The 24,290-nt window shown below is 37.5% G+C and overlaps 1 protein-coding gene across 5 annotated transcripts in view; it reads left to right on the top strand.

Moving 5' to 3' along the window:
• anks1b (ankyrin repeat and sterile alpha motif domain containing 1B) overlaps nucleotides 1-24,290 on the top strand; it is a 202,145-nt gene that overhangs the window by 107,723 nt on the left and 70,132 nt on the right. For all 5 annotated transcript variants that reach the window (XM_017411549.3, XM_017411548.3, XM_017411551.3 and 2 more), the window contains 3 exons: nucleotides 915-1,071; nucleotides 10,438-10,574; nucleotides 20,992-21,178. In XM_017411549.3, coding sequence (XP_017267038.1) covers nucleotides 915-1,071; nucleotides 10,438-10,574; nucleotides 20,992-21,178 — 481 coding nt within the window. The remainder of the gene's footprint in view (nucleotides 1-914; nucleotides 1,072-10,437; nucleotides 10,575-20,991; nucleotides 21,179-24,290) is intronic.

Below are 24,290 nucleotides of genomic sequence, written 5' to 3' on the forward strand. Positions count from 1 at the left end.
GATCAAAGAGCCATGAGAGAAGTTTTATGTTTTAATGGATCAGAAACTTCAGAGACATGCTGAAAGGAGCACATTGATTTTTGTTTCATTGAAGTATACATCAGGTCAATAAATACGTTTATTAGGACATATTTATACTCTTTCTCTTTCAAACCTCTTGTTGCTTTACCTGGTTTCAGGTGGTTTTCTATCCGTAGACAAAACGTTACAGAGAAGCAAACTGGATATCTTGTCACCTCCTTTTTTTTAAGTTTTAAGTATCACTGGTGGATATGTGAGTTTATGAATCTTTCCAGAATTTAGAGAAAAATAAAGCGGCGTTGTGAAACTATTGCAGCCTCCTTTTAGAAGAATTTTTTGTTCTCATTTTCCTCCGGGCAAAATAAAAACCTGTGTTCCCAGCAATCATTTGGTCTTTTCTTTTTTTTAATCCATTCAAATCATGTGAGGAGCTGAAATCCTGAAGCTAATGGATCATGATGAGATGTATCCACAGATACTTCTTTCATTTGTTGATAAATTGAAAAAAGATTTTTGGATCTTTACTTTTTTAAAGGTAATAAATTGAAACTAAAACAATTAAATGGTGATCATTAATATAACCTAAAACAAGGCTTCTTATTGTTTTCTTTATATCACAGTATTCACCAAAAATTAAAAAAAAGGCTCCAGGGTTATAAAAGAAGTCAGAAGTTTAAAAATGTCACAGCCTTTTATTTTGAGAGACCACTGACCCTAACATTTCATGATAATCCAACTCTGTAAACATGTTTGGACTGGAGCGATAGCCTTGAGCTGAACTGAGAGATTACTGAACTGATGTTTTTCTTTTTTGTAGGGATGGATCTCGGGCAAAGACGAGCAAAAAGAAAAAAACTAAAAGTCTTCTGTTTGTCCCCTTTGTTCCCCCTCAGGAGTCTAAACGTTCGGCAGAGATCGTCACCTCTCCATCGCTGGATGTTTTTCTGCCAGAAGATGAGGACAACCCGTATGAGTCTGTGACCACCGCTGTCACACGCAAACCCTGCTCGCTTGATATCAACCACCGGCTCAACGTCTGTTCACGTAATGGTAGGAAAAACTAAACCACACAGTTTGTTTCAACTGCAGTGTACATTTCAGCCCCTAAAGTAGTCAAAAGTAAAAAAAGAAAAATACTCGAAGTTCATTTAGTGTACCTTCATGCTACTTGTGTAAATACATTGGATTTAAAAGACCTGGGTATCCTTATCATCTCATTTTTCACTTATCAAGAGAAATCAGTAAGCTGAAAAATGTGAACGGTGAATATATCAGTGTTTAGAATGGAAACAGGACAGATTGTTGAACAGAAAATGTTCAGTCATGAAGCTGTAGTTCCTCTAGTTTAAGCAAAATGTGTCAAAATCCAACATTGCAAGATCAGTCAAATACCTACAAAATATGTGAACATTCTGAGAGGCTGAACCACTAAATGCTTCTCTGATAATTGCTGTAATGGGTTGAATTCCCTGCTTTTTTGTTGATCTTTCTACACTCTCTGTTATGTCTTTAATTAAAAAAAAAGAACTCTCTGCTGTTGCAATGATCATGAGTTAGTCCTGTAGAAATGAACTACCTGTGAACAAAGCAGACTGTGTAGTAGCGCATGTTTTAGGCAGTGGCTAAATGTGGAAGCTGTAGATGAGAACCAGAGTAGTGTTGTTTTGGATACAAACATTCGTGAATTCATAGAACCGTTTAGTCAAGATTTAATCCTTAAGAAGAGTTTGTGTAGTTAACGCATGAAGGCGGAGCAACTTTTTTTTTCTGTCTTTGTGTATCTGTGCATGTTTGTGTGTTTGTATCGTCTCTTTGAACAGATTTTAATGAGACCTTCAGAAAGCAATCTGTTGACATCAACTGATTAACTTTTGAAGGCAATTCAAGATGGTCACCACAGCAAAGCAATCTTGGCAAACGCAAAACTGCATGTTATAATTTAGTCTATTTTACAGATTTTGAGCTAAAATTTGGCGTGACAGTAGCTGAGACTTGCACTCGACTGTTAGCACATTATTTCATGAAGCACTAAACAAATTTTGATGAACCTTTCACAAAGTAATCATTGGATGTACATCTACAACTGATCAATTTTTGGATTCAGCCCAGTTTAAGATGGCCACCACAGCTAATTGACTTCAACCTGCACAAAATTGTCCATGCCTCATTAGAGTTTACAAATACTGAGCTAAAATTTGGTTTAGTAGTAGCTGACAGCAATTCACAACACATACTCCAAATGTAACAATTTATGTGTGATCATGTGAGTCATTGCACCTTTGCTTCAGTAAATGCTAGGCCTTTAATTGTTCTTTTAAATTTGTACAGTTTACTTAGATGGTTGTTTTTGAGGGTGAGACACTTTAAGTGTGTTTATGGTTTTATATTCACATTAAACATTGACTGGTGTAACTTTAGAGAGGTTCTTGTTTAATATAAAGCAACTCCTGCAGTACGACAGTAGATATAATATTAGATAAATTTTAAGTTTAGTTGCAGATAAATTGGGCAAATATTTTATCACTCATCTTCAGGGAAAAGAAATGCTGTCTCATTTGAAATATAGGACAGTTTTATTTGATTATATTTTAGTGTACTCTTTTACTGTCTTTAAATCAGATTTTGGTGTTGGATTAGTGACCATCGCCTCCAGCTTTTAACCTCTGACTTAATTCCGTTTGATCATTCTTCGTTCAGGCTGATGTTCAACACCCACAACATCAGGCACCCACAACATGCTTTTGTTCTTTCGCCCGTCTCCCATAGCAAAGCTACACACTGCAGGTTGTCAGGGCAACTGCATCACTGGCTGAGTCACCTGTATGTTGCCATGGGAACTGTCTTGCTTGTGACATTTTCCCCCTCCTTCCTCCCCCTGTCCACCTCACAAACGGTAGAGAGAGGCTACTCTAGAGGCTTGTGTGCATCTCAGCCCACGTTTATTAGCTGCATCTTGAATGTAATTGGCTGCAGGATAGTGAAGGGTTTAACTGTCAATGTACAGTCTGATTTTTATTTTATTTTTGTGTGTGCATGAATCAGGAGGCTGGGTGCTTTGTCAGTTAAACTGTCCTTTGGTGGGAAAATTGCTTCACTGACGTAAGTGATCTGTGTGGGTGCTGTTTGTTCTCAGCCCTTTGAGTGCTGTTACCTGACCAAAGAAAAGTCTGAGCTCTCTACATCTCTGGTTTTTGGTGGAAGTGACTGCAAATGCACCATTAACACTTGCAGACACACCCTTGTTGCGGATAGACAGGCTGTAAGTGAGGGAAGAGTCTGAAACTGTGTTAGTACCGAATTTACATTCAGCTGGTGAAGTAGGAGACTCTGCTCGGGCTGATACACAATGGGAATCTGTGACGCAGCAGTTGAGGGAAAATCCTGGATTGACTCTTGAGTCTGGTCACATGTCAGACTAATTGGACATGGGAGGGAGTCAATCTTCCTTTATCTGCCTCTGAGAGGAAGGATGAGAGGATCAAGAAGCATGGTGTAAGAGGGATTCATATGAGAGGAAAAAGAGAGCATAGATCTCTGGTGCATGAAACTGCAAAGGAATGTTCTTTAAGCAAACAGTTTTAGTATTCAATCTGTTTGTAAATTTTATGGTAAACTAGTATGAGATGAGTAAATCTTTTGTGCTGGGGAGCCATATAAACCTACAATTTTTAGTGGTAGGTTGGAATAAAAACAGGTTTTTCAGTGTTTACAAAAACAAACACAAAACCCTGTAGTTAAGTCAATGAATGGAAGGCATGATCATATTCATAAAAAAAATATCTAAGCACACAACAGCACTAAAAACAGAAACCTAAAAGAAGCTTCAAAAACTGACTGTTTAAAAACATGTCCAAAGCAATAAAAAAAACAGTACACCACAGTATGTATTCATGCACAAAGAATTTAGTCTTACAGCAGGTGAGCACGTACGTTAAGCATATTGAAAGAATTGATTGATTTTATGAACTCAAAATATGACTACAGAGGATTTTAGGAAGGTTATTTTTGGCAGAGTAAGCCCTGCCTGATATCCACCTGGTGTGTGCTGTGCAGTGCTTTCTGCAGGTATGGATTGCTGCATTGTGACAGTATTGCAGAGTGATGCTCTCGAAAGGTCCCCCCCAGCCTCAGTCAGAGCAGCTTTATCAAATTTCAGCTGCTGACTGTCACTCAGTCCAGCTGCCACAGAAACACCAGTGACCTGCTGTCACTAGAAACGCCACCTAAATCAGTTTTCTGCATTTGTCTTTTTTCTTTCACTTCATTTTCATTTAGTCAGCCTTTCGTACTTAAATTTTCTTATAGACACAATCCTACTTTTGATTCTGCAGTAAAATCATGGGAATTTTTCTTCCCACTGCACCACATGCTCTCAGGCATGACAACTGTTATTTCTGACACTAAATAATTAGAATTATGTTCTTTTGTAATACAGCGTGTGCTGGGAACAGACTTACAAGCATAATCCTACAACTCACTAAGTTCTAAGGCAGTCATTTTGTAAATTAAGTCAGGATTATACTTGCTGTATGGGCTGGATTTGTTTCAAATGAGGGAATCTATTTCTGCTGCATGACTTGCCTGCTGATGCATTTTGTGTAAATTACTCAATTTCTCCTCAATCATTCCACATATGATTGCTGGTTTAGTATGCAAGTGGTGTAGTTGGTACAGATAGCACAAACAGAAGCTCAGCACATTGAGCACCCAGATTTTTATTTTTATTTTTTTCCTGGATAATAATGCATAAAATGTCTCATACTGGCAGAGAAAACAGTCTAGCCCTGGAATTACCTTAAAGGTTAAAAAAGCTGCATTGCCATTAAATGCGAGAAAATGTGCACAAGTAGGAAGAATATCATTTTATGGAAATTTAACAGCAAATCTGGGCCCAGACTTGACTGCAGTCCACCATGTAGGGACCTCCACTTAAAAAGTTTAGTTTTATTAAGCATTTATTTACCTGCATCCTCAGAGAACGTAACTATTGTACAGTTTTAATAAGACTTCCATTACAATCCTTTTCTAGTCTTAAAAACCATCCTTAAATAACTCTTGATCTGCAGTGAGTCAACTTTTTTTCCATAAAATTGTAGAATAAATCCTGAATATTTTATTCAACTCTTCAGTTTATCCCCTCCTCTGCACTGAATCTAGATGCTGTCATTGTCACTGTGGTTGTTGGTAAACACATATATGGGTACTGTATTATGAATATTGTGTGTGTATTATACTCAGGGCATGTCAAGCGTATACATGTTTACTTTTTATTATTTTCCTCCTTGGCATGGAAATAGGCTGCGAGTTTTGTCAGAAGAAAAAGCAGCAGCCTCATGTCGAAAGTCTTTTAATCTTCAGCGTTTTATGTACAAAACAAAGTTCTGAAGAACTTTTTCTTCAGCCTGAGCTTCCAGATTCTGTATATTGCAGCGAATGTATAAACTGACACATCACTGAACCTTACATTTACTCCTTATTTATCCCTCACTTGTAAGAGGCTTGGAATGAAAGTCTAGGCTAAATGTAAGAAAAGTTTGAACTATCCTGTCAATTGTGAGCACACCAAAATCATCATCTGAACTGTTTATGAATAGAAACTTCCGTTTATTTATTACTTTCCTACTCACATTAACTTTCACTGTCACTTCTCTCTGGTGGATAAAGCTGAGATGTCGCTGCATCACGCCCCATTTATCCCACTTCAGTTGTTCCTGCAGGCTAAGAGTGGCTAATGGCAGCCGGCAGTGGCTCTGGAGTTTGACATTATACAAGTTAAGGCCCATTGACTTTTTAGAAGAAAAACAATAGTGTTGTTGTCAGTGACAGCCAGAGGAAATTACTTTGGAGGACATATGGTTACACTCCCACACTTTTACACTTCTTAAAATTCTTAATTATTCAGTTGCATTTTAGATTTTCAGTTAGATTTAGACTTTTAAATTAGATGTTTAGTTTGTTTCAATAGTTTGTACTAAAGTTTGAGTCACAATTTATTCTAAGATAACCTCGTTACTTAACATTTTTCTTACTGCTCCTAAATCATGAATTTTTAAATATGTTTTCCTTTGTATAAGTTTGTATTTTCTTTAGAATAAAACTGCCATACAGGTTTTCTTCAGCAATATGTCTGGCTGTATTTTGGCAATGACATAAAGGAGGCTGCATGCATACACACATGCAGATATATATAGATATGAAACACATCTCTTGTTAACACATCTTGTTAAACATGTAGGATGAGGATATCTGATTAAATTCTCCTTATCATAAAGTATTTACTTACATGAAACACAGACCTCTTCAGAACACTGCAGTAATAAGGTGTGTGGATGCCTATGAATATAAACAAATGTGTTTTATGTATGATTTGTATCAGCACACATACTGCATTGGAAAAACATGGCATGCAAAAACATTCTATCTCAATGTGTTTTCACAGGTTTAGGGCCCATTTTAAAGTCGTGAATTAGCTTCTTTTGTTGGGTTTTAAAGTTGTTTATGATCCTAGACTTACCCATTGATCAAACCTATTTATTAAAATTGTTTTAACCCTTCGAGCCCCCCAAATCTCTCTGGTTAAAGTTAAAACTAAAACGTACAGTAAGGTGTCATTTTCTTAATGATTTTGTATGTTTTTCCCTAGTTGTTTCTTTTTACTTATTTGCTTCTTTGTTTTTGTTTTAAAGCACTTTGTGTATGAAAGGTGCCTTTTTAAATAAAGTTGGATTGATTTGATAGTTAAAAGTGGTAGTGTAGGGGGCCATATTTGCTGTGAAGAAAATTATAAGTTTTCGTACAAGTTTTTGTCTGCACAGCTGTGATCTGACAGGTTTGTTTGTGAACATCAGGATCAACTTGTTGTTACGGAGAAGTAGGCACTGAACTGCTGAGGTGGCAGCCAGCTGAACGTCAAACACACAGATTTCAGTGTTTTAGGACACTAGAATGCCAGTATTTGTCAGTATTTTTAGTAGATGTGAAATGACAAAAAAATGCTTGTTACTTGTGAACTCTGGAGAAAAGCTGTCTTCTTGGGAAAGCCTTTGTCAGGTTATTGTCAAACCAAAGCTTAAACTTCCCTATAATGGACGATGTGAGTAACGGGGTTAAATTAAGCATCACCCCTATTCCCTATTGAAAAAGGGCCAGTGTTTGGACATCTGGTAAGGATGCTTTTCATGTTTCCCAAGGAGGTGTTTTGGACACATTTCACCAGTAGGAGGCTTAGATCAAATTTAGGACTGTGGAGGGATGAAATCTTTTCTCTGGTTTGTGAACACCTCAATGTTTACCCTGGAAGAACTGAAGGATACAGCTGTAATAAAAACAGATCTGAGATCTCTGCTCTTCTTTTTGACTCTAATTGTCTTCCCCCATGACCTGGTCCTGCGTAAGTGGCAGAAAACAAGCGGATCAAGGTTTTCTCAGAGGTTATTTCTTACTTACGCACGCATATAAAAATTTATAGACGTAAACTGTAAAGCTATGCCTGTTTATGTGTGAACTCACATTTCCTTTGGTGAGGAAGATTGCAAGTATTTCCCCGGAGTGAGCCCGTGGCAGATCTGAAAGAAGTGCGGATGCTCATACACACTCATCCTACATCCATCATCAAAGCCTCCGTGCTGACAGGTTTATGTCTTTACCAATATAAAACTTCAGAATCTATATTTATTCCTCTGTGGCATCCTTCCTTTTGTCTTTCTCACATTTCTCCAGTTTTTATTTTATCCGTTTACACCCACATTTATCACCAATTCAGCTCCAGGCAGCTGCTCGATGATTTTGTATGCATGTCTACAGCTCCATACTTGTAGCTTTGTAAGTAAAATCACTGTCTGCGTTCGAACGGGACTGCATGCAAATGATGACTTAGAGAAACATACAGTTTATTGATGTGAGAACGTGGTGTGAAGCTGTCCCTGCAGGACAGATGTGTCTGCAGCAACACTGTTTAAAAAATGGAAAATGAATAGAAAATAGTGACAAAGTCGAAGACAGAAGTCTGAATCCTCTGCTTTGTTACATCTTTGTGAGGAAAATAAAATTGGATGAAGTTGCTGGAATAAAGAGGAACCTTCTTTGAAGTTAAATTGATTTATTCAAATGTTAATATCATGTTTAGCACTTATTTTCAGCAAGAATCATGTTTTAAAAATCTTTTTGAGTAAAATGAGAATCAGGCATCTTGCCAAGACTTGGCTGACTGTCTCATATGTCTCATATGTCTCATATGTCTCATATGTTTTTTTATATGTTTTTGTCTCATATGTCTGTTCTTTTCTTTTCTTCACATAATTGTAAAAGTAATGTTAAGTTTCTCTGCAAAATTGTTTAAAAATACTTAAATGTATCTAAAATTGAAAAACATTATGATTAAAATGCACCAAGATGGACCGAATAGACAGAAAAATTTATGATCATAAAAGTACCCTTAAAAAAACACTTCTGAAAAGTAAATCTATAACAATATTCAAAATAATATTTGCATATTTTTTAATGAACACTTGAGACATGCAGGCCAGTTAATATTTGGTTCCTATAAGACACAGACTTCTCAAATACAAAGAACAAGTTCATTCTTGTTCTTATTTTAGTATTTTCTGTGTGGAAAAATGTGACAGTGACCATCTTATTAAATTAGTGTTTGACAATTTTGAATCACAACCCGTCCCTCAAATAGACTCATTTGTTCTCTGTGAATAGAAGAAGATTTGTGGGAGTTGTGAAAAATCTCACCCATCAAAATCATCCAAGTTAAATCGAGGAAATTCTGCTTGTTTTCTTTTTCGTGGGATAAATAACTGATTAACGTGCAGTAAATTCTAGCAACAAACCTTCCCCTCAGTTATGATAGGGATGTCACTCTGTGTGTTAATAGTCATGGCTGGGTCTCACACCATAATTGGATGATACTCTGGTGCCTGATGGAATCCATGACAGCAGGTGGCAGCTGACAGAAAGCTACTACTGGTTTGTGTGTGAGAGACAGAGAGAAGCTCTGTTAACAGGACTGTGGCAGAGGTGTGCTGCTCTGTTTGTCTTCTCTTCCAGTTGATTAGGACAGATGCTTTCTCCCTTTTTAAAATTAAATTCAGGTTATTTCAGCACTTTCCTCCTTCTTCCTCTCCTCTGTTTAATGGCCCTACGCCGGGTTAAATTAGCTCCACGCTCGTTTGCCGCACACACCGTCTGTGTGTGAGAGCTGCAAATGAGAGAGACATCATACCGCACTGGACAGCAATCACATTCCCCTGCTGTAGTTGTTGCTAAGGCTTGTCAAATTACAGAATACACTGTCTTCACAGCAGCCTTATGCTAACACATCTGTGACTGCCAGTGCAGTGGTGGGTGGAAATATGCAACACATGAAGAGCTGAGCTGAACTCTTTCATTTCTCACTCTGACCCAAAAGGCACAACAGAGCATTTCCATGCCAACATGACTGGTGCAGCTTCGTGGCCACGCTTTAGGAGACTGCACACAGTTTCTACTGAAATAGGGAATGTTTTTCTTTTTATGGCTTAAATGTTTTCCCAAATACATGATGATACAGATTATATTCTAAGGTGACGTAGGAGAAACCTGATGAATTTAGCGTTTAATCACTCGATTCTTCATGAGCATGTCACACTTGGGTGACACGGTTTTTAAAGTTGACAACTTAGGATAATATCATTCCCCTCTTATACATTTTTAAAGATGTTTTCCAATTTACAAAGACATTAAAAACAGCTCTAACAATTTAACACCTTCAGTAGAAACATAACTAATTTGCATAAACTGGTAGACATAAGGCAAAGGACAATTCATCATCCGTTTCTGCTGCTTTTCCCATGTCTGCATCTGTCAACAATAATCTTTATTGGATGAATCTGTTCTTAATGTAGAAGAAACTTATAAATTGACTTTGTGGAGGGAAAATAAACACAGCAATATTCACCATAGCTTTAATAGTGTTTCTTTACCAGATTATATTTTAAAGGGAAAAAAAGTTGAATATATTTATCTTTTAGGCAAGTCTCCTTTATTCCTTTATTTATTGAACTGAAAGAAGATATCAAGTCATATTCATGATTCAGATATCAAGTCAAAACCTAAAAACATAACACAAATTTCTTGGATTTCCTTCACATCTACAAATGCTTTTAGTTTGGAGACTTTGACTTCAGCTGAGTCGTGTAATTAGATTTAACTAGTTGTAATCATCTTATAATGTTTTATAGTACAGCAAGCAAGAACTAAAATCTTACCCTCACTTCAAGCTGTTTTTAGCAACAGCATCTAAATGAGAACAAATATCTGAAACTCTAGTTGTGCTGCAGAATAATTGCCGGTAAAAAAAATCTCAACAACAACAAAACAACAAATCTTTGCTTTGTCTTTCTGCCTCTGACTTTTTCCTTTCCTTCCAAGGTCACTTGTCCCATGTAGTGGTGAGCGAGGAGGAGCATGGTAACCATGACAACTGCTCAACAGGCCCCACACCAGACTGCTCACCCCCCTCCCCTGACACGGCCCTGAAGCACATCGAGAGAGTCATCCGCCCACAGGTGAACACACACACACACTTCTGAATGTGTTGTAGAGCACCTGATGCATTATTAAACATCACATCATTCACCCATAAACAGCTTAAACACTCCCCCCCTACACACACACACACACACACACTATTATAAACATCTGTCTGTTATCATCCTCCTGATTATTTCTGTAGCATTCATCTGTTTTTGTAGGGAAGTATTTTGGTATGTCTAATATCCTCCATTTGTGCTTATAACATCACATTCTCATCAAAAAGGTTCAGGAAGTTGAATATGATCGTTAGTTTTTCAGGTTAGGGAAAAAAAAACAGGTGCAGTCAGTTTTCTGTGCTACATCTGCTATTAGGGATAGAAATCCATCTTGAATAATTGGTCTCTAATTCCCTAGACGACTCAAGCACGTGATACGAGCATGTGGAGCAGCATGTGGAGCAGCATGTGCAAGTGGAAATATGCTTGTGAGAGGGCATGCTTCCTCCCTATGCCCATATGTGGCCCGAGACAAGGTTGTGACATTCAAGTCCATGCCCATTTTGAGCGTTAGTTAGCACTGTGACACTCTGTCTTGGCTTAGCAGTAAAGAAAATCCAATCCAACACAAGCAGTAATGTTATTTTTGTTTGCGTAATGTTTTAGGACAATGAAGCATAACTATGCTATACATCTGAATCCTACATATAGATGTTGAACTCTGATGTAGGCCTAATATTTTGATGTATTATAAGTTTGAAATGCATGTTTTTAGAGTAAAGTGGTAACATATTTATTTGTTAGGATGCATCATGCACAGTTCCTCAGTGTGAGCTATAAACCTCCACAGCACTCATTGATTTGGTTTGCTTATTACCTCTCAGCCCATCTTTGTCTCCATTTATAGTGGTTAATTTTTGACCCAGCAGTCAAATATTGAAGTGTTAATTTGATATTCATAACATAAACATGCTGTTTAATGCAATCTGGAAGGAAAAGTGAGACAAGAAAAGAGTGATTCCATCATCTATAGCAAGTTTAATGGTATTTGGGTTGCAAATATGTGAGGAAACTAAAACCTTTCTTTAATTTGAGGAAGGGAGCTCCCAGCCAGTCAGTGCAACATTAGAGAGAAATATACATTAAATATGTATCAAAGTTATCTTAGAAATGAGTATGAATTTTTATATTTTAAACCTGCTTAAAATACCCATAAAGCTTAACAGTCTGTCACTTCTTTGACAGATGTGTGCAATAACAGAATAGAATAATAATATGTTACTGATCATGAGTGACTTGGAATCAGCAATTTAAATGCAACAAGTCAGCCTTATTAGTAACTTGAGTTAAATTTATTCCTCCCACTTCTCTCCTTGAGTAGATAGTATCAGATACACAAGTGCAGCACGGATGTTGATAATTAAAGGCAGTTGTTTTTCTCACTAGGAGTATGATGTGACACAACACAAGCACGAAGAAAAAAAAAAAAACTCAACTGCTGTCTAAATGTAGGGAGTCATAATCAAACCAGTGAAGCTTGGTAATTATCTTCCAAAAAAAGTTTTTGCAAGCGTTTCCTTCAGTCAAGTGTTTACTTTGGAGTTTAAAGTTGATGATTTAGGATGGACAGCTTCTGTTAATCTTCTCATCTTGACCAACTCCTTCAAAGTCCTCAACTCAACCTAATATCTCCTTTTCCTCTTCTGTTTTCCTCCCTCGATTATCCTGGAACTATATTTGGCATGTTAACTAATGTGTGTAGAGGGATCACATGCAGTGCCCAGCGGGCCCCTGTTCAGCTCGAAGCGTACATAATCAAGGAGCACCCGAGTTCAGTTTTATAGCACATAATTAATACTCAAGAATTCATTTCATTTAATTTTAGTGCTCCCGCTGGCTGCTGCAGCAGATCACACTGTACGTAAAAATCTCAGGTTCACAAAAGCACACGAGTGCGGATGTAATCTGAATCTTTTTTTGAATGTATATCATGCCTCTTCATAGTGTACATACGGCAAGCTTTTCTTTAGTTTGGGGTTGTTAATGAGATGCTGTCAGTCTTCCTGAAGAGGTTTCCAGATAACCAAGAGAGGATATTTTGCTGTAGCTCCATATATGAAATTATGTTTAAATTATTCACTGTGATTCACTGAAATTGGTAATCAGTTTCAAAATTCTGTAATTCTTTATAAAATCTAGAAAGCAAAACCTCTTGGAACGATCCTTTTGAAAAGAAGTGATTGGAAAAAAATGATTAAATGTAACATGTTCTCCTTTTGCATCATGTAACCCTCTCCTCTCCCCCTCTGCCATAAGGCTCATTCATGATTGTTGGAATAAATAAATGTTTTAAGAGTCCTCTTTAATCCTAATATAAATGACCCAACTTGTAGACTGCTGCATTACTGAACACAAGCTGGCCACCAACTTAAAAAAACAAATATGATCACACAAGTAATGCTGAGTGAAACCCAGGCGCTTCATGTTTGGATCAATTTCTGATCTTTGTCCTTTGCTTCTCGCCCAAACTGTCTGCTATACACGTTGGATCTCCACAAGCTCTTGATCATATTCATGGCTCTGATGTGTAAAACATGCAGAGATGAAGGACTTAAATGACTGCAGTGCATCATGGGTCTTAAACCCGCTGGCTCCATGTTCTGCTTTTCTGCTTGGGTAAAACCCTTACAAGTCCTTCTTAGTAATGTTGAACAAATCATAGGAATAGTGTTTGTTCCCACAGAGACCAAAGCTGTCCAATTACAAAGTCAAATCAGACATGCTCACATTCCCTCATTTGATGATCCCAATGTGTAAGGACAGTGAAGTCCAGTTACATCGCTACATGAGCACAGTTCCAGTTGCAGATGCTATTGAAATTTTCCAGAATCTTCTACAAGTCAAACCTATAATATTATATTTTCATCACTGTTTTAAAGGGACTTTCTTCAACTGATTCCAGTTTTATAGCTTTAGAAGTACAGAGTTGCTAAAATGAACAAAAGCCACAAGTACATGTATACTAAGTACCAAACACATATGACTGTGTTTGAGTGGCCTATTATAAGAAAATGTTTTTTTAGTTTTAATGTTTGTTTGTTTGTTTTTTTGGACATACAGTAGCCAGCACCACACAAGGCTGCACACCGATTGAACAGATAACTTTTGTTTACCAGGGTAACCCTGGTTCTCTGAAAACTGAGTGAGGTTTCTCACTGTGGAGAAGTGACTTCAGGTTGTCACCAATCATAGAAGCTACAATACCACCACATCACATCACTGACGGACCAATTTGTGCTTGACACGAGGGCGCTACCATGCTAGCAGGGCAGTGTAGTGAGATGCATCACTCAGTTTTCAGAGAACCAGGATTACCCTGAAAACCAAAGGTTCTCTTTCAAACCTTAATCGGTTTCTCACTCTGGGAGATATTGCCAATTCCTGGATTGCATGCTCCGAAGCATGATAGCACCTCTGTCTAAGGCATGAAGGTTGGGCATCTCAGCCCAACACCAAGGGCTGGTGCCTTGGTAAGAATGCACACTAAGGACTGAGTGCACCAACCTATTGAAAGTATGTTGGGATGCCCAACTGGCATGTCCACCACAAAAACACCCCTGAAGAGGGCCCATGAGGTAGACAAACCTCTCGTGGAATTTGTTCTCAGGCACTCTGGAAGTTGCAGCCCCTGGCACACGCGCGACAGCCACTGCATAGATGGAGGCTTCCCCCTATGATTGGGAACCCTGGACACCAAAAGCTACCTCTATGGAAATCCTTAGTCCTGTCCAAATAAATACCTAATGTGTGCACTTGAAACAGCAGATTTAACCGCCTTTCATTCTCATCAGCAAATGGTGGAGGACGAAGAGCCAGCAACTCCAGTGAAGATCATCTGCACAATGATTCACTAACCTTAGACTCAAAGGCTAGATTAGGGTGCAGCACTGCCTTCCTGTTGTGCGTAGAAAACTGCAAACATGATGTATGCACAGACAGAGTATGCAACTCACTTGGCCGACATTAGTGTGCAGACTTAATAGGCTCAAAAGACAGACCTGAGAGAACTTCCAGATTCAAACTTATTTAAAATTTTTCATCTCACAAGCCAGGCTCTGAAAGCGAATCTCTCTGGATGTGGGTGAAAGATGTGACTGCATGCCTGTGACACTAAATCCCTGCGCACAAAGAGGGCTGACCAGCTCCGCCATCCACAACCTGCTGGGCCAGTATGGTGCTATAAGCATCACTTTTCTGGCTGCTGTTCCAGAAACCAGAAAAACTGCCAATAATTCCAGGTAATTTACAAGTATGATGGAACTACTGGCACCAGGTTCCATATACTGATCTCCCCTCGAGGACAGCTCCCCATCCTGACAACAAAGCGTCACTTGTCAGGACTCACAGCGGGGTGCCAGTCGTAAACTCATCTGGATCTCTAGTCCTGCAGTGTGAGCACACATCTGGGAGACGCCTTCACCATACACCTGAGGTGACATCTTGCATCCAGCCACAGGGAGGAGACGCAGCGCTATTTGTCCTGGTCTGGCGAGCTGGACAAGTTAAGTCAAAGTATCAACCACTGCTAAACGAATGACGTGGCCTCAGCTCTGCACCGTGCCGCTGGAGACTCGGAGGATGAGGTCTGTCACAACTCAGATCTCCCCCAAAACTGTCAGACTCAGGTTGCCCTTATCTAAAAGGACACAAATGTCCTGAAACAGCTCTGCTTGGTAAGCTGAGAGGAGAAGTGAAAACACTCAGATTTGTTATGGACTGAGCCTCGAACCTGTAAACCTTCTGATACACGGAGGCTGTGGAGGGCTCCATTTTCTGAGTCTAAGGGAGGAAAATGTATATTTTTTTCTTTTTGTTATACAAAAGTTGAGTGGATGTATAGACACAAACAAAGGCATGTGCCCACACGCCTGTCTCTTCAAAATCAGCAGCAGAGCGTTAAAAGGAAGGCCAGTTTGAACACTCAGCTTGTCTAATTACTGAAGTGATAGAGATTCATCTGCAATCACACCTCGGTATGAAATAAACAGAAAAGGCTGCTGGCTTCAACCAGCTAAAACTCTCCAAGTACTGAAAGATTAAAAATGGTTGAAGCAGGATGATCCTGAGTGCAAGCAGAATTAAGGTAGTCAGTGATTACTCGTCGGGGAAAAAAGTATAAATACTCAAAAGTTTCTTTTTTTTGTGTTTCTCCTGAACTTCCTACATTGCCTCATTGTCACACAGCTTTTATTTACTAATCTGCATGACTATGCAACATATTTGTATGATTTCTATCTGGTAATTTGTTGTGATTCAGAGAACAAGCTGCTGCCTGCACGCCTCCATTTCTCACTAGTTACAGTAGATCACCAATTTGATTTTGTTCATGTTGAACCTTCAGGGGTGAATACATTTTGGAACAATAAATATTAGAAAAATGCAATTTATTCCAAGGTTTCTTTTCTGAAACCCAAATACTTCACTGGACACTTGGCTTTAGTCCCAAACAGTGTGTACAGTAGTAGCTTGACTGAGAACATGTTTAAACTGAGTTCTCCCACTAAAAGACATCATTAATTTATTATTCTTCAAACAGTGAATTTGTTGTCATGTTCTAAAGTAATATCATTATTAAGGCCTTTTTAAGCTTGTTTATCTGGATATTAAAAGCAAATAATGAGACACCATCATTTAAACTGGACAGTTTATTAGTTTCATTACTGTAGTGGGATTACTGCACTCCGTGTGAACATTTCAATGTTGTTCAGATGAGATTTTATGGCTAAAATGACTTGTTTTTCCATTCCATAGTCCCACAGGGGAGACCTGGGTTTTACTCTGCTAATTGGACTGACTCAAGCTAATGCTAAGAGCTCTCAAGTGGGAGTTCAACTTCTGAGCTGTTTCCTGCCATTTTCTACTTGTATTAAAGGATTTGTGTGTAGCATTTTGATGGTTTTAATAAATCATGCTGTTCATACACATCATTAGCTTTGAGCCCAGAGATTTTGGGGCCTCCACTGGGTTCTGTGCAGCGTTTTATAGTGTGCGCTGCTTTAAATTTGTTGAGGAGAAAGAGCCTTACAAACCAAACATAAATTACTGCTTGTTTAAACAGGGCTTTTGTAGAGCTTCCTGATGGACAAAATGAAAAACGGCTTCATTTAAATGGAGTACACACAAAGCAGATTGACATAAATGGGGATTTTGTGTATAAAAAACAGCAATTAGGCTGTTTGCTTTTCACTTTGAGGCTGCAAAGTCACAAACTGTAGAGAGGAGGGTTTTTGTTTGTTTTGTTTTTTTTCTAAGCCAAATTATTCATAAATGTGAAGCAGGAAATGCATGCTTTTAGGCATAGGTATAAGCTTGTTTGTTCATGGGTTTTATTTTGATAGAAAGGAAACGATTCATGAAATTTATTTGTTTTTTCAGGTCATTATTTCTAAACAAATTATTTTCCATACTGATTCAGTTTCTTTGTATTTGAATAAGACATGCGTCATTATCTTGGACTCATCTAAAACCCGTAATAAAACAATCTCGAGAGATAAAAATTGCTACACGCTGAAGGAAAAAGTATAAATATATGACAAATGGGTGGATTTTGTAAACATCTGAAACATGCATCTAAATGTTGGAGGTGGTTTAATTCACGGTATTAATTCTAGTTGGTCATTCTTCCATATTTATTAAGTTATTTTTGAATAAAAAACAACAAATATATGTTTGTTTCAAATCTACGTGCTTGAATAGTTTTTTTTTTGTAGACTATTCATCTCACAAAAGCTTGAAACTGCACCTTGTGTATTATCAGGACTGATGAAGCCTTCTTGGACAACAGAAGACTGTCCTCTAGACAGGCATATAAAATTACCATGACCTGAAAATCTATACCAACATTTTATTTTTTTATTTATTCTTTGTCTTCCATAAACACATCTTAAAAAAAATATAAAATCTGTGAAGCAGCCTGTCTGCAGCTGTTCAAAAATCAACTTCTGTTTTGATTAGTGGAGAGGTGAGAGCACAGCAAGTGATCACACTTGACTGATTGTGCCTTGAGTGGCTGTGTCTGCAGAGAGGGTTTAATGCTGGCATACGAGGCACATTTGAGCCTGTATAAGGGCACTTTGTCAGCCCGTTAGTTTATAAGCACCTCAACAGAACGGAACCTAATAAAAATGTTTATGCAGAAGATCATATGGAGGAAAACCGAGGAAAACGCCAATGGAAATGGAAGAAAGAAAATGAAAAGGCAAAGATGATTCTTTTAAGAGTTGCAGTTTCAATTTAATTTCTATACCTTTTATATCCCAACCTCCCCTTCTGCCACCTCTACTGATTTTCATTTTTGTCCATCAGTTTGTGTTTTATATCCGTCTGTGGAGCTTTAATGCTGCTTAAATCAAGACAGAAAAAAAATTAAATGCCTAGAATTGCTTGAAGGAATGATCTCACACAAGCTGAAGTTTAGATCAATATCTGTCAAACTGACTGTGCTACGGGCATCTTTATGTTTGCTAGGGTTGATTAGCTGTGGTGGCCATCTTGATTTGTGGTGACTCCAAAAGTTAATCAGTTATAGATGTTCATATTATTTGCTAACTGACACAAGCAATTACACTATCACCCGCCGTTCAAGGCAGCAGGCGATAATGATGAAACTAGAAAAAAACGCCGTCAACAAGAGACATGAGCGACATTCCATCTTCCATTAATGTAATCAGACGAGATGCTGCTCTGTCATCTCAAAGTTTTAATTATATCCATAACCATTAAAATAATTACCTTTCAGTCTCCCGCTTGTGTTGTACTACTGCCGACGTCAAATGAGACATCAATATTTCCAGGAAAAGAACCCTTGGTTTTCATTGCTCAATAAATATCATTTCTGCTAAGTTTTCATTCTTCAGCCGCTTTGATCTCTGAAATATATGATCCAGTAATTCCTCTAATTATATAATTATTGCAGTAAATTAGCTCCCAGTTGCTATGTTTTTTTTAAACGAAGTCGGTCATATCACAGTCTTAGGTGTAGATTAACATTTAAATGGGTGTGTCATTTATTAGCACACAGGCACATTAGTGAAGTGTTAAACAGCATGTTTTTACCCCAGGGATGCTGCGACAACTGAGCAAAAAGGTTTCTGCTGAAGTTCAGTCAGGCAAGGAGGACCCACCTGCCTGTGTTGGTGTGTGAATCTGTGTGTCACTGTGTGTGCATCAAGCTCATTAATCCGCTTCCAATCGGCCGTGACATGTTCATTAGCCTGCTGCTCGTTTGCATTGTTAATACCAGGCCTTAGCTGGGGCTTAGGATGCTTTATGTGTGTGTGTGTTTGTGTGTAAGAGTTTATTAAGCACAAGTCCAGAGCAAAAATGCAGAGGTAGTACAGACAGGACACATAAGTGCTGTAATAAAGAAATGTTGAAGGTGCAATTAAACTCATTAAGCCTTACACATCTCCCCATAAAGACCCTTGGCCTCGTAGTCTCGTAGTGGCCTAGTAGTTTCGCTCTGAGTTGACGACTGTTTGGTTTAATTTTGTGTCCTCTGTGTTTTGTTGTTTTGCCTGCAGCAAGGTAAATATCACAGGCTCTGCTTTCTGTGGGCGCACAGTGAGAAGTAGATTAATACCAGAATAAATATTTATCAGTGGATTTGATGATTTGTTTTTTTTTCTTTCACATTTACTCTTTGTCTCTGATCTTCAGCTGCTTTTGACTGCATAAAACTCATAGAAATACATGTTTATTTGGTTTCTATGTATATTTCCCTTGTAACTTAAAATGCCAATAAAAAGATAAATGTAAAACATGCCTGTCTTTGACAGCTGGCTTGTGTATTTTCCCTTTTTGTGCCCACTCAGGGTGATTCCCTGTTGGGTCATAAATCATTGTCTTTATTCCCCAAAGCCTATGTGGATTGTTGTGATCCTGTCCGGTTGATGCATTAGACCTTTAAACATCTCTGGTCTCTGTTGGTTGCTGCTGCAATGTTATTCTCCAAAAGAAGAAGAAAGAAAAAAGCAGATTTTTGTGTCCTGGCTTTGGTTTGTTCCTGTGCTGTTTATACACACACAGTGTATATATGAGTGGTATCAGTAGAACAGTGATAACACTTATTTCTGTACAACTCGCTTTAGAAATTGAAACCAGGCCAATAAATTTGGAAAATAACTACAGATTATAACTATAGCAAATAAAAAGATTTATTTTTATTTACTAAATGTTTAACATGGAAAACAGATATTTCTCTCCAAAATGTCACTAAGCAGATATACCTCTTATTTATTTAAAAAAATGTAGTTTTTTGACAGTTTATTTTTGCAGTGGGGTTTTTGTACATGTGGAAGACAAAATTGCCCAAAGTGAGGTTTATTAACCTGCTAAAATGCTTGATGGTGTCTGTTTTTTGTCTAATTACAAGCCTTGCAGCTGAAAAAATAGACTTCTGTCACTTTAAGCTGGATCCAAAAGAAGTAAAACTGACACTCTCAGCATGTCAACTTTCATATTTACTGCACAGATATAGAAGGTATCATTGTTCTCAAAAAACCCTAATCCTTTTGTTCTTCATGTCACCTTCCTTCTGTGTTCCTTTTTATCGTTCGTCTTCAGTTTTCTACTATCCTGCTGACAATATTTTGCTCTCACCACCTGTTTAACTCATTGTGCCTATCTTTGCTGTTTTTTTTTTCCTCTTTCAAATTGTTCAATGTTTTATAATCTTTTCCTGCTCTTGCCGTTTTGCTTTTCTTTGAACTGCAGTTAAATTCTGTCTTTTATGACTGTTTAAAGCCCAAATCAAATGACTCGTTCTCCCCTCCTGTTTTCCATTCCTTTCTTCTTTATTCATGTATCCTGAGTTACAAAGAAGACTGAAGGTCTTCTGAAAGTTACCCCTTTTTTTTCATTTCCGAATGTTATTTTATATTTCTGTGCGCACCAGGACACACAAGGAGTAAACCAGCAGGGTTTGAAATGTACGAGCTGTTTTCAAAGCAAAAACAGCAGGTTTTTAGGAGCTGCTAATGCCTCATTATGTAAGACGTGTTTAGCAGATGTCAGTTTACAGTCTGATTGTCTTCATCTTCACTGTATCTCTCCATTTGATGCAAATTGAATTCTGGCTGTTACTTTTACCTTTAAATGTCTGTAAACCAAGGAAATGAAGGACACTGTTCTATTAAAACATGGAAGCTGTGTTGGATCACAGATTTTCATGAGCACAACTTTGAAATAAATGAGTGTATTATTTTATGACGTGTATCTGATATTCTTTTCCACAAGTGTTTAGTTGGCATAAACTGCAGCAGTTTGTATTCAGTTTGGAATCATATATTTGGTTCTTAACTTTATCAAAACTGCATACAAATATTTTCTTTTAACACGCAGTATCATTCTGAACTCTTAATTTAATTGTTTTTTTTTTCTATCTTGCTTTTAGCCAAAGCAACGTACCTCTTTATCTTCATCTCTGGATGTCCAGAGGCCAGTCAACCACAGCTGTGAGCCCAGTGAGGTGAGCTCTTCTCTGGGCTACGCCAGCTTCAGCACCAGCCCCCCTGCCAGCCCGCCTCTGAGCCCAAACCAGGAGGACTCTGCAGGCTCCAACGACGACTGTCACCTCACAGGTAAGAGTAACAAATGTTTGTCCCAGACACTGTCACCTCCTCTATCAGGTAGCATTAAAAAGGTTTTGACCACCTTGTTGCATTTGTGGACTACCAGCAATTAAAGCAATGAACTGAGCCTTTACATTAAAGATTGTCTTCATTAAGACAGTCATTTTATGTTGATAAAATACCATAAAAAACCTTGATATTTTAAACTGTTTTTATCTCATGAATAATGAAATATTGCTGCAGTTGGTAATTACTTTTCCGATTAAGTTTTAGGTTTTGCTGCATATTATTTAAAGGTCATTGTGGGTGTGAAGACTTGTCACATTCAGTATTCATCATTTGTTACAATCATAAGATCATTCTCCCTGTGGAACATCTGTGAACTTGAAGTGCAGTTTGGTTTGAATAGAAATAAATCAACAATCTGTAAAGAAAACATTGAAAATCCTTTTTTTTTATTATGTAAACCCAGCTGCTGACTTAGTGAATGGTTGTTTTGAGTCAATATATTATCTGGCTTTGAAATGGTTGGTATCTTTGTGGAGCAGTATTATTTTAACACTTAAGTAATAAATGCTCATCTCTGCTTATTTTTTTCTCCCCATTGCTTTTTGTAACATCTCTATAGCCTCAGTGGAGATAAGGGTTTAGACTTTTTGTGCCCAGGGACAAAATAAAAGCTTAATCCTTTTGCCCTTGGTCCCAGGAAATTGAAATCATATTTCTGCTCCTGTCATATGGAAGGCCACAGCCAAGAGGTAAAATCTTAGAGGTAACATCAGATCAGAGAAAGTACTGAAGAGGATCACACCATGCAGACTGGATCATTTCTCCCTGTTAGAGATACGAATTACAAATTTTAGGATAAACTAAAATAAAATAAGTGAGATTTTAGATAGAAAAAGGAAACATCTAATACATTCACATCTACGGTTTCTAATGTTTAAAATCAAAACAAGAAACACCCAGGAGAAAATATGAGATTTTCTCTTATTTGAAAGTATTTCAGGTTTAATTTAAAGACAAAATTCCAACAAATAAAGTGATGGTTCTCAAACTGCTTACACAGTGCCCTGATTTTGGAATAAGGACAATCTATTACACCTCCACACTTCCCAGCTCAACAAGACTAAAACAAAGTAAATCAGGTTTACCTGCAATTGTGGAGGAAAAAAGTCTACAAAGAAACTAAGAAACTCTACATTTATGTGATACTTAAAAATTAACTCTTAGTTTTGTAATGTCTTAGTTTTTGACATTTTCTTTCTAGATTGCCATTTTCTCTCAAAATGAACAAATAACAGGTCGCTCCATCAGCCCCAAATGTACAATAACCTTTGTAGAAGCTTAATAAAAGTTCAATCTGTGCACAGAAACCCAACAATCATAAATATGCATAAAGGAACTCAATATTATCACAGTATTAAAGGCGAGACTATTTCTCTCGTATTTCTGTAAAAATAACAATACGGTTCAGTCTTTTCCAAAATCAGAAGTGCAGGTATTCGGCAGAAATATTTAGTCCCTTCATCAGTGAGGGCTGATTTCATTTTATCACAGTTTGTGGCTTAATGTTTTATTCTTCACTGATGCAGTTTCTGAAAGTGATTTTTCTGTTTTGAAATTTTCTTATGAAAACCTTGAGTGGCTTACCTGACTGGAGTGCACTGTTTCAACTAGTAATATTAATTTGATTGAACTTCATACTGTCAGCTGGTAAAGTTCACACATAAACAGGTGTTATTGTTTTTTTTTTCTTATTATTCACTGTGTAACTCCGACAGATTAGGTATCTTCTTTCTCTTCTTTGCTTTAAAGTAGTCCTATTTTTTAAATTTTTATCCACATACACATTATGAAAAAACATCATGTCTAGCAATAAACTAGAGATAAAACTGTTCTGTTTCTGCTCCTCATCACTTCTATCCATAGTGTTATCAGGCATGGGGTAGTTTAAGAACTAATGACTTAAGGAGACATGACATAAATTTAAGGTCCAAAGACAGTCAGCTGTTTTTTTGTTCACACAAATATCCCTGTCAGAATTGATCAAACTGAAGGAAAATGTTTTCATGTCTTTAAATGTTAACTGTTTTGATTATTGTGTGCTGCTTGTTACGCTGCAGCCACAAATTGTCCGAGTGGTTTGAAATGTCCACCTCACTGATAAAAGGGTTTTTCTTTTTTTTTTATGTTGTCCCACTCATGCTTTTGTGTGCAATTTTTCCAGATGAAAAACATTACCAGCAGCTAAATTTACTAATTTAACATTAACTGACCTTGTGAAAAACACAATCTGCAGCTTCTCTGAAGCAACTTTTCAGTTTTGTTTTTTTTAGGTTGTTTTTTGAAATGTTTCCAGGCAAAACTTAAAATGCAAAAATGCTTTGATGGGGAAATTACCAGGTATAAAAAAAAGAAGCTTCAAACACTTGAGCAGAAATCTTTCATTAGTTCTGTGGGGTGTCCTTTTCATTGTCATAAAATATGATACACTTTTGGCTTAAATTACAAGTGAGTGGCATACAATATTCTGCAAAAGCTCTTTTTACTTTAAATTTTCAGTGTTTTAACTCTAATTTTACATGATTGTAATGAGGTTTAATAAAGTAATTGCTTGTTTTATGGATTTAATTTTTTCCCCCGCTACATTTAGTAACATTTGGTTTACTGCCTAATTTATTCTTGACCTTCATGTCCTTTGTTTCTATTCCTAATTTTTTGCATTTGTTACCATAGAAACAAGATTTTTAGTTATGTTAAAGTAGTGTACATAGATAAATTAATTAACTGATGGTTTCAGCCCAACTGTCCCTCTCTCTCTTTATCAGGCACCGACAAAGAGATGGTGCAGGGGAAGTCAACCCACTTTGAGTCAGTTAGTGTGTGTGTGCGAGCATGCGCCTGTTTCATGCTCGAGCAGTTCAGAGGCCCTGGTAGACTTTGATCTCTGTAAAGCCTGGAATAAAAAAAACAGATTATCAATTCACAGCTGTGTGTTCAGAAGACACACACCTAGATTGAAAAACGAGTGAACTCGACACGTCTTCGGCTATTGTTCCCCTTGAAGCACAGCTGGATGTATTTGTGGAACAACAACAACATGTTGAACCTACTCACT

The sequence above is a fragment of the Kryptolebias marmoratus genome, linkage group LG18 (genome assembly GCF_001649575.2).
Source record: "Kryptolebias marmoratus isolate JLee-2015 linkage group LG18, ASM164957v2, whole genome shotgun sequence".
NCBI lineage: Eukaryota > Metazoa > Chordata > Actinopteri > Cyprinodontiformes > Rivulidae > Kryptolebias > Kryptolebias marmoratus.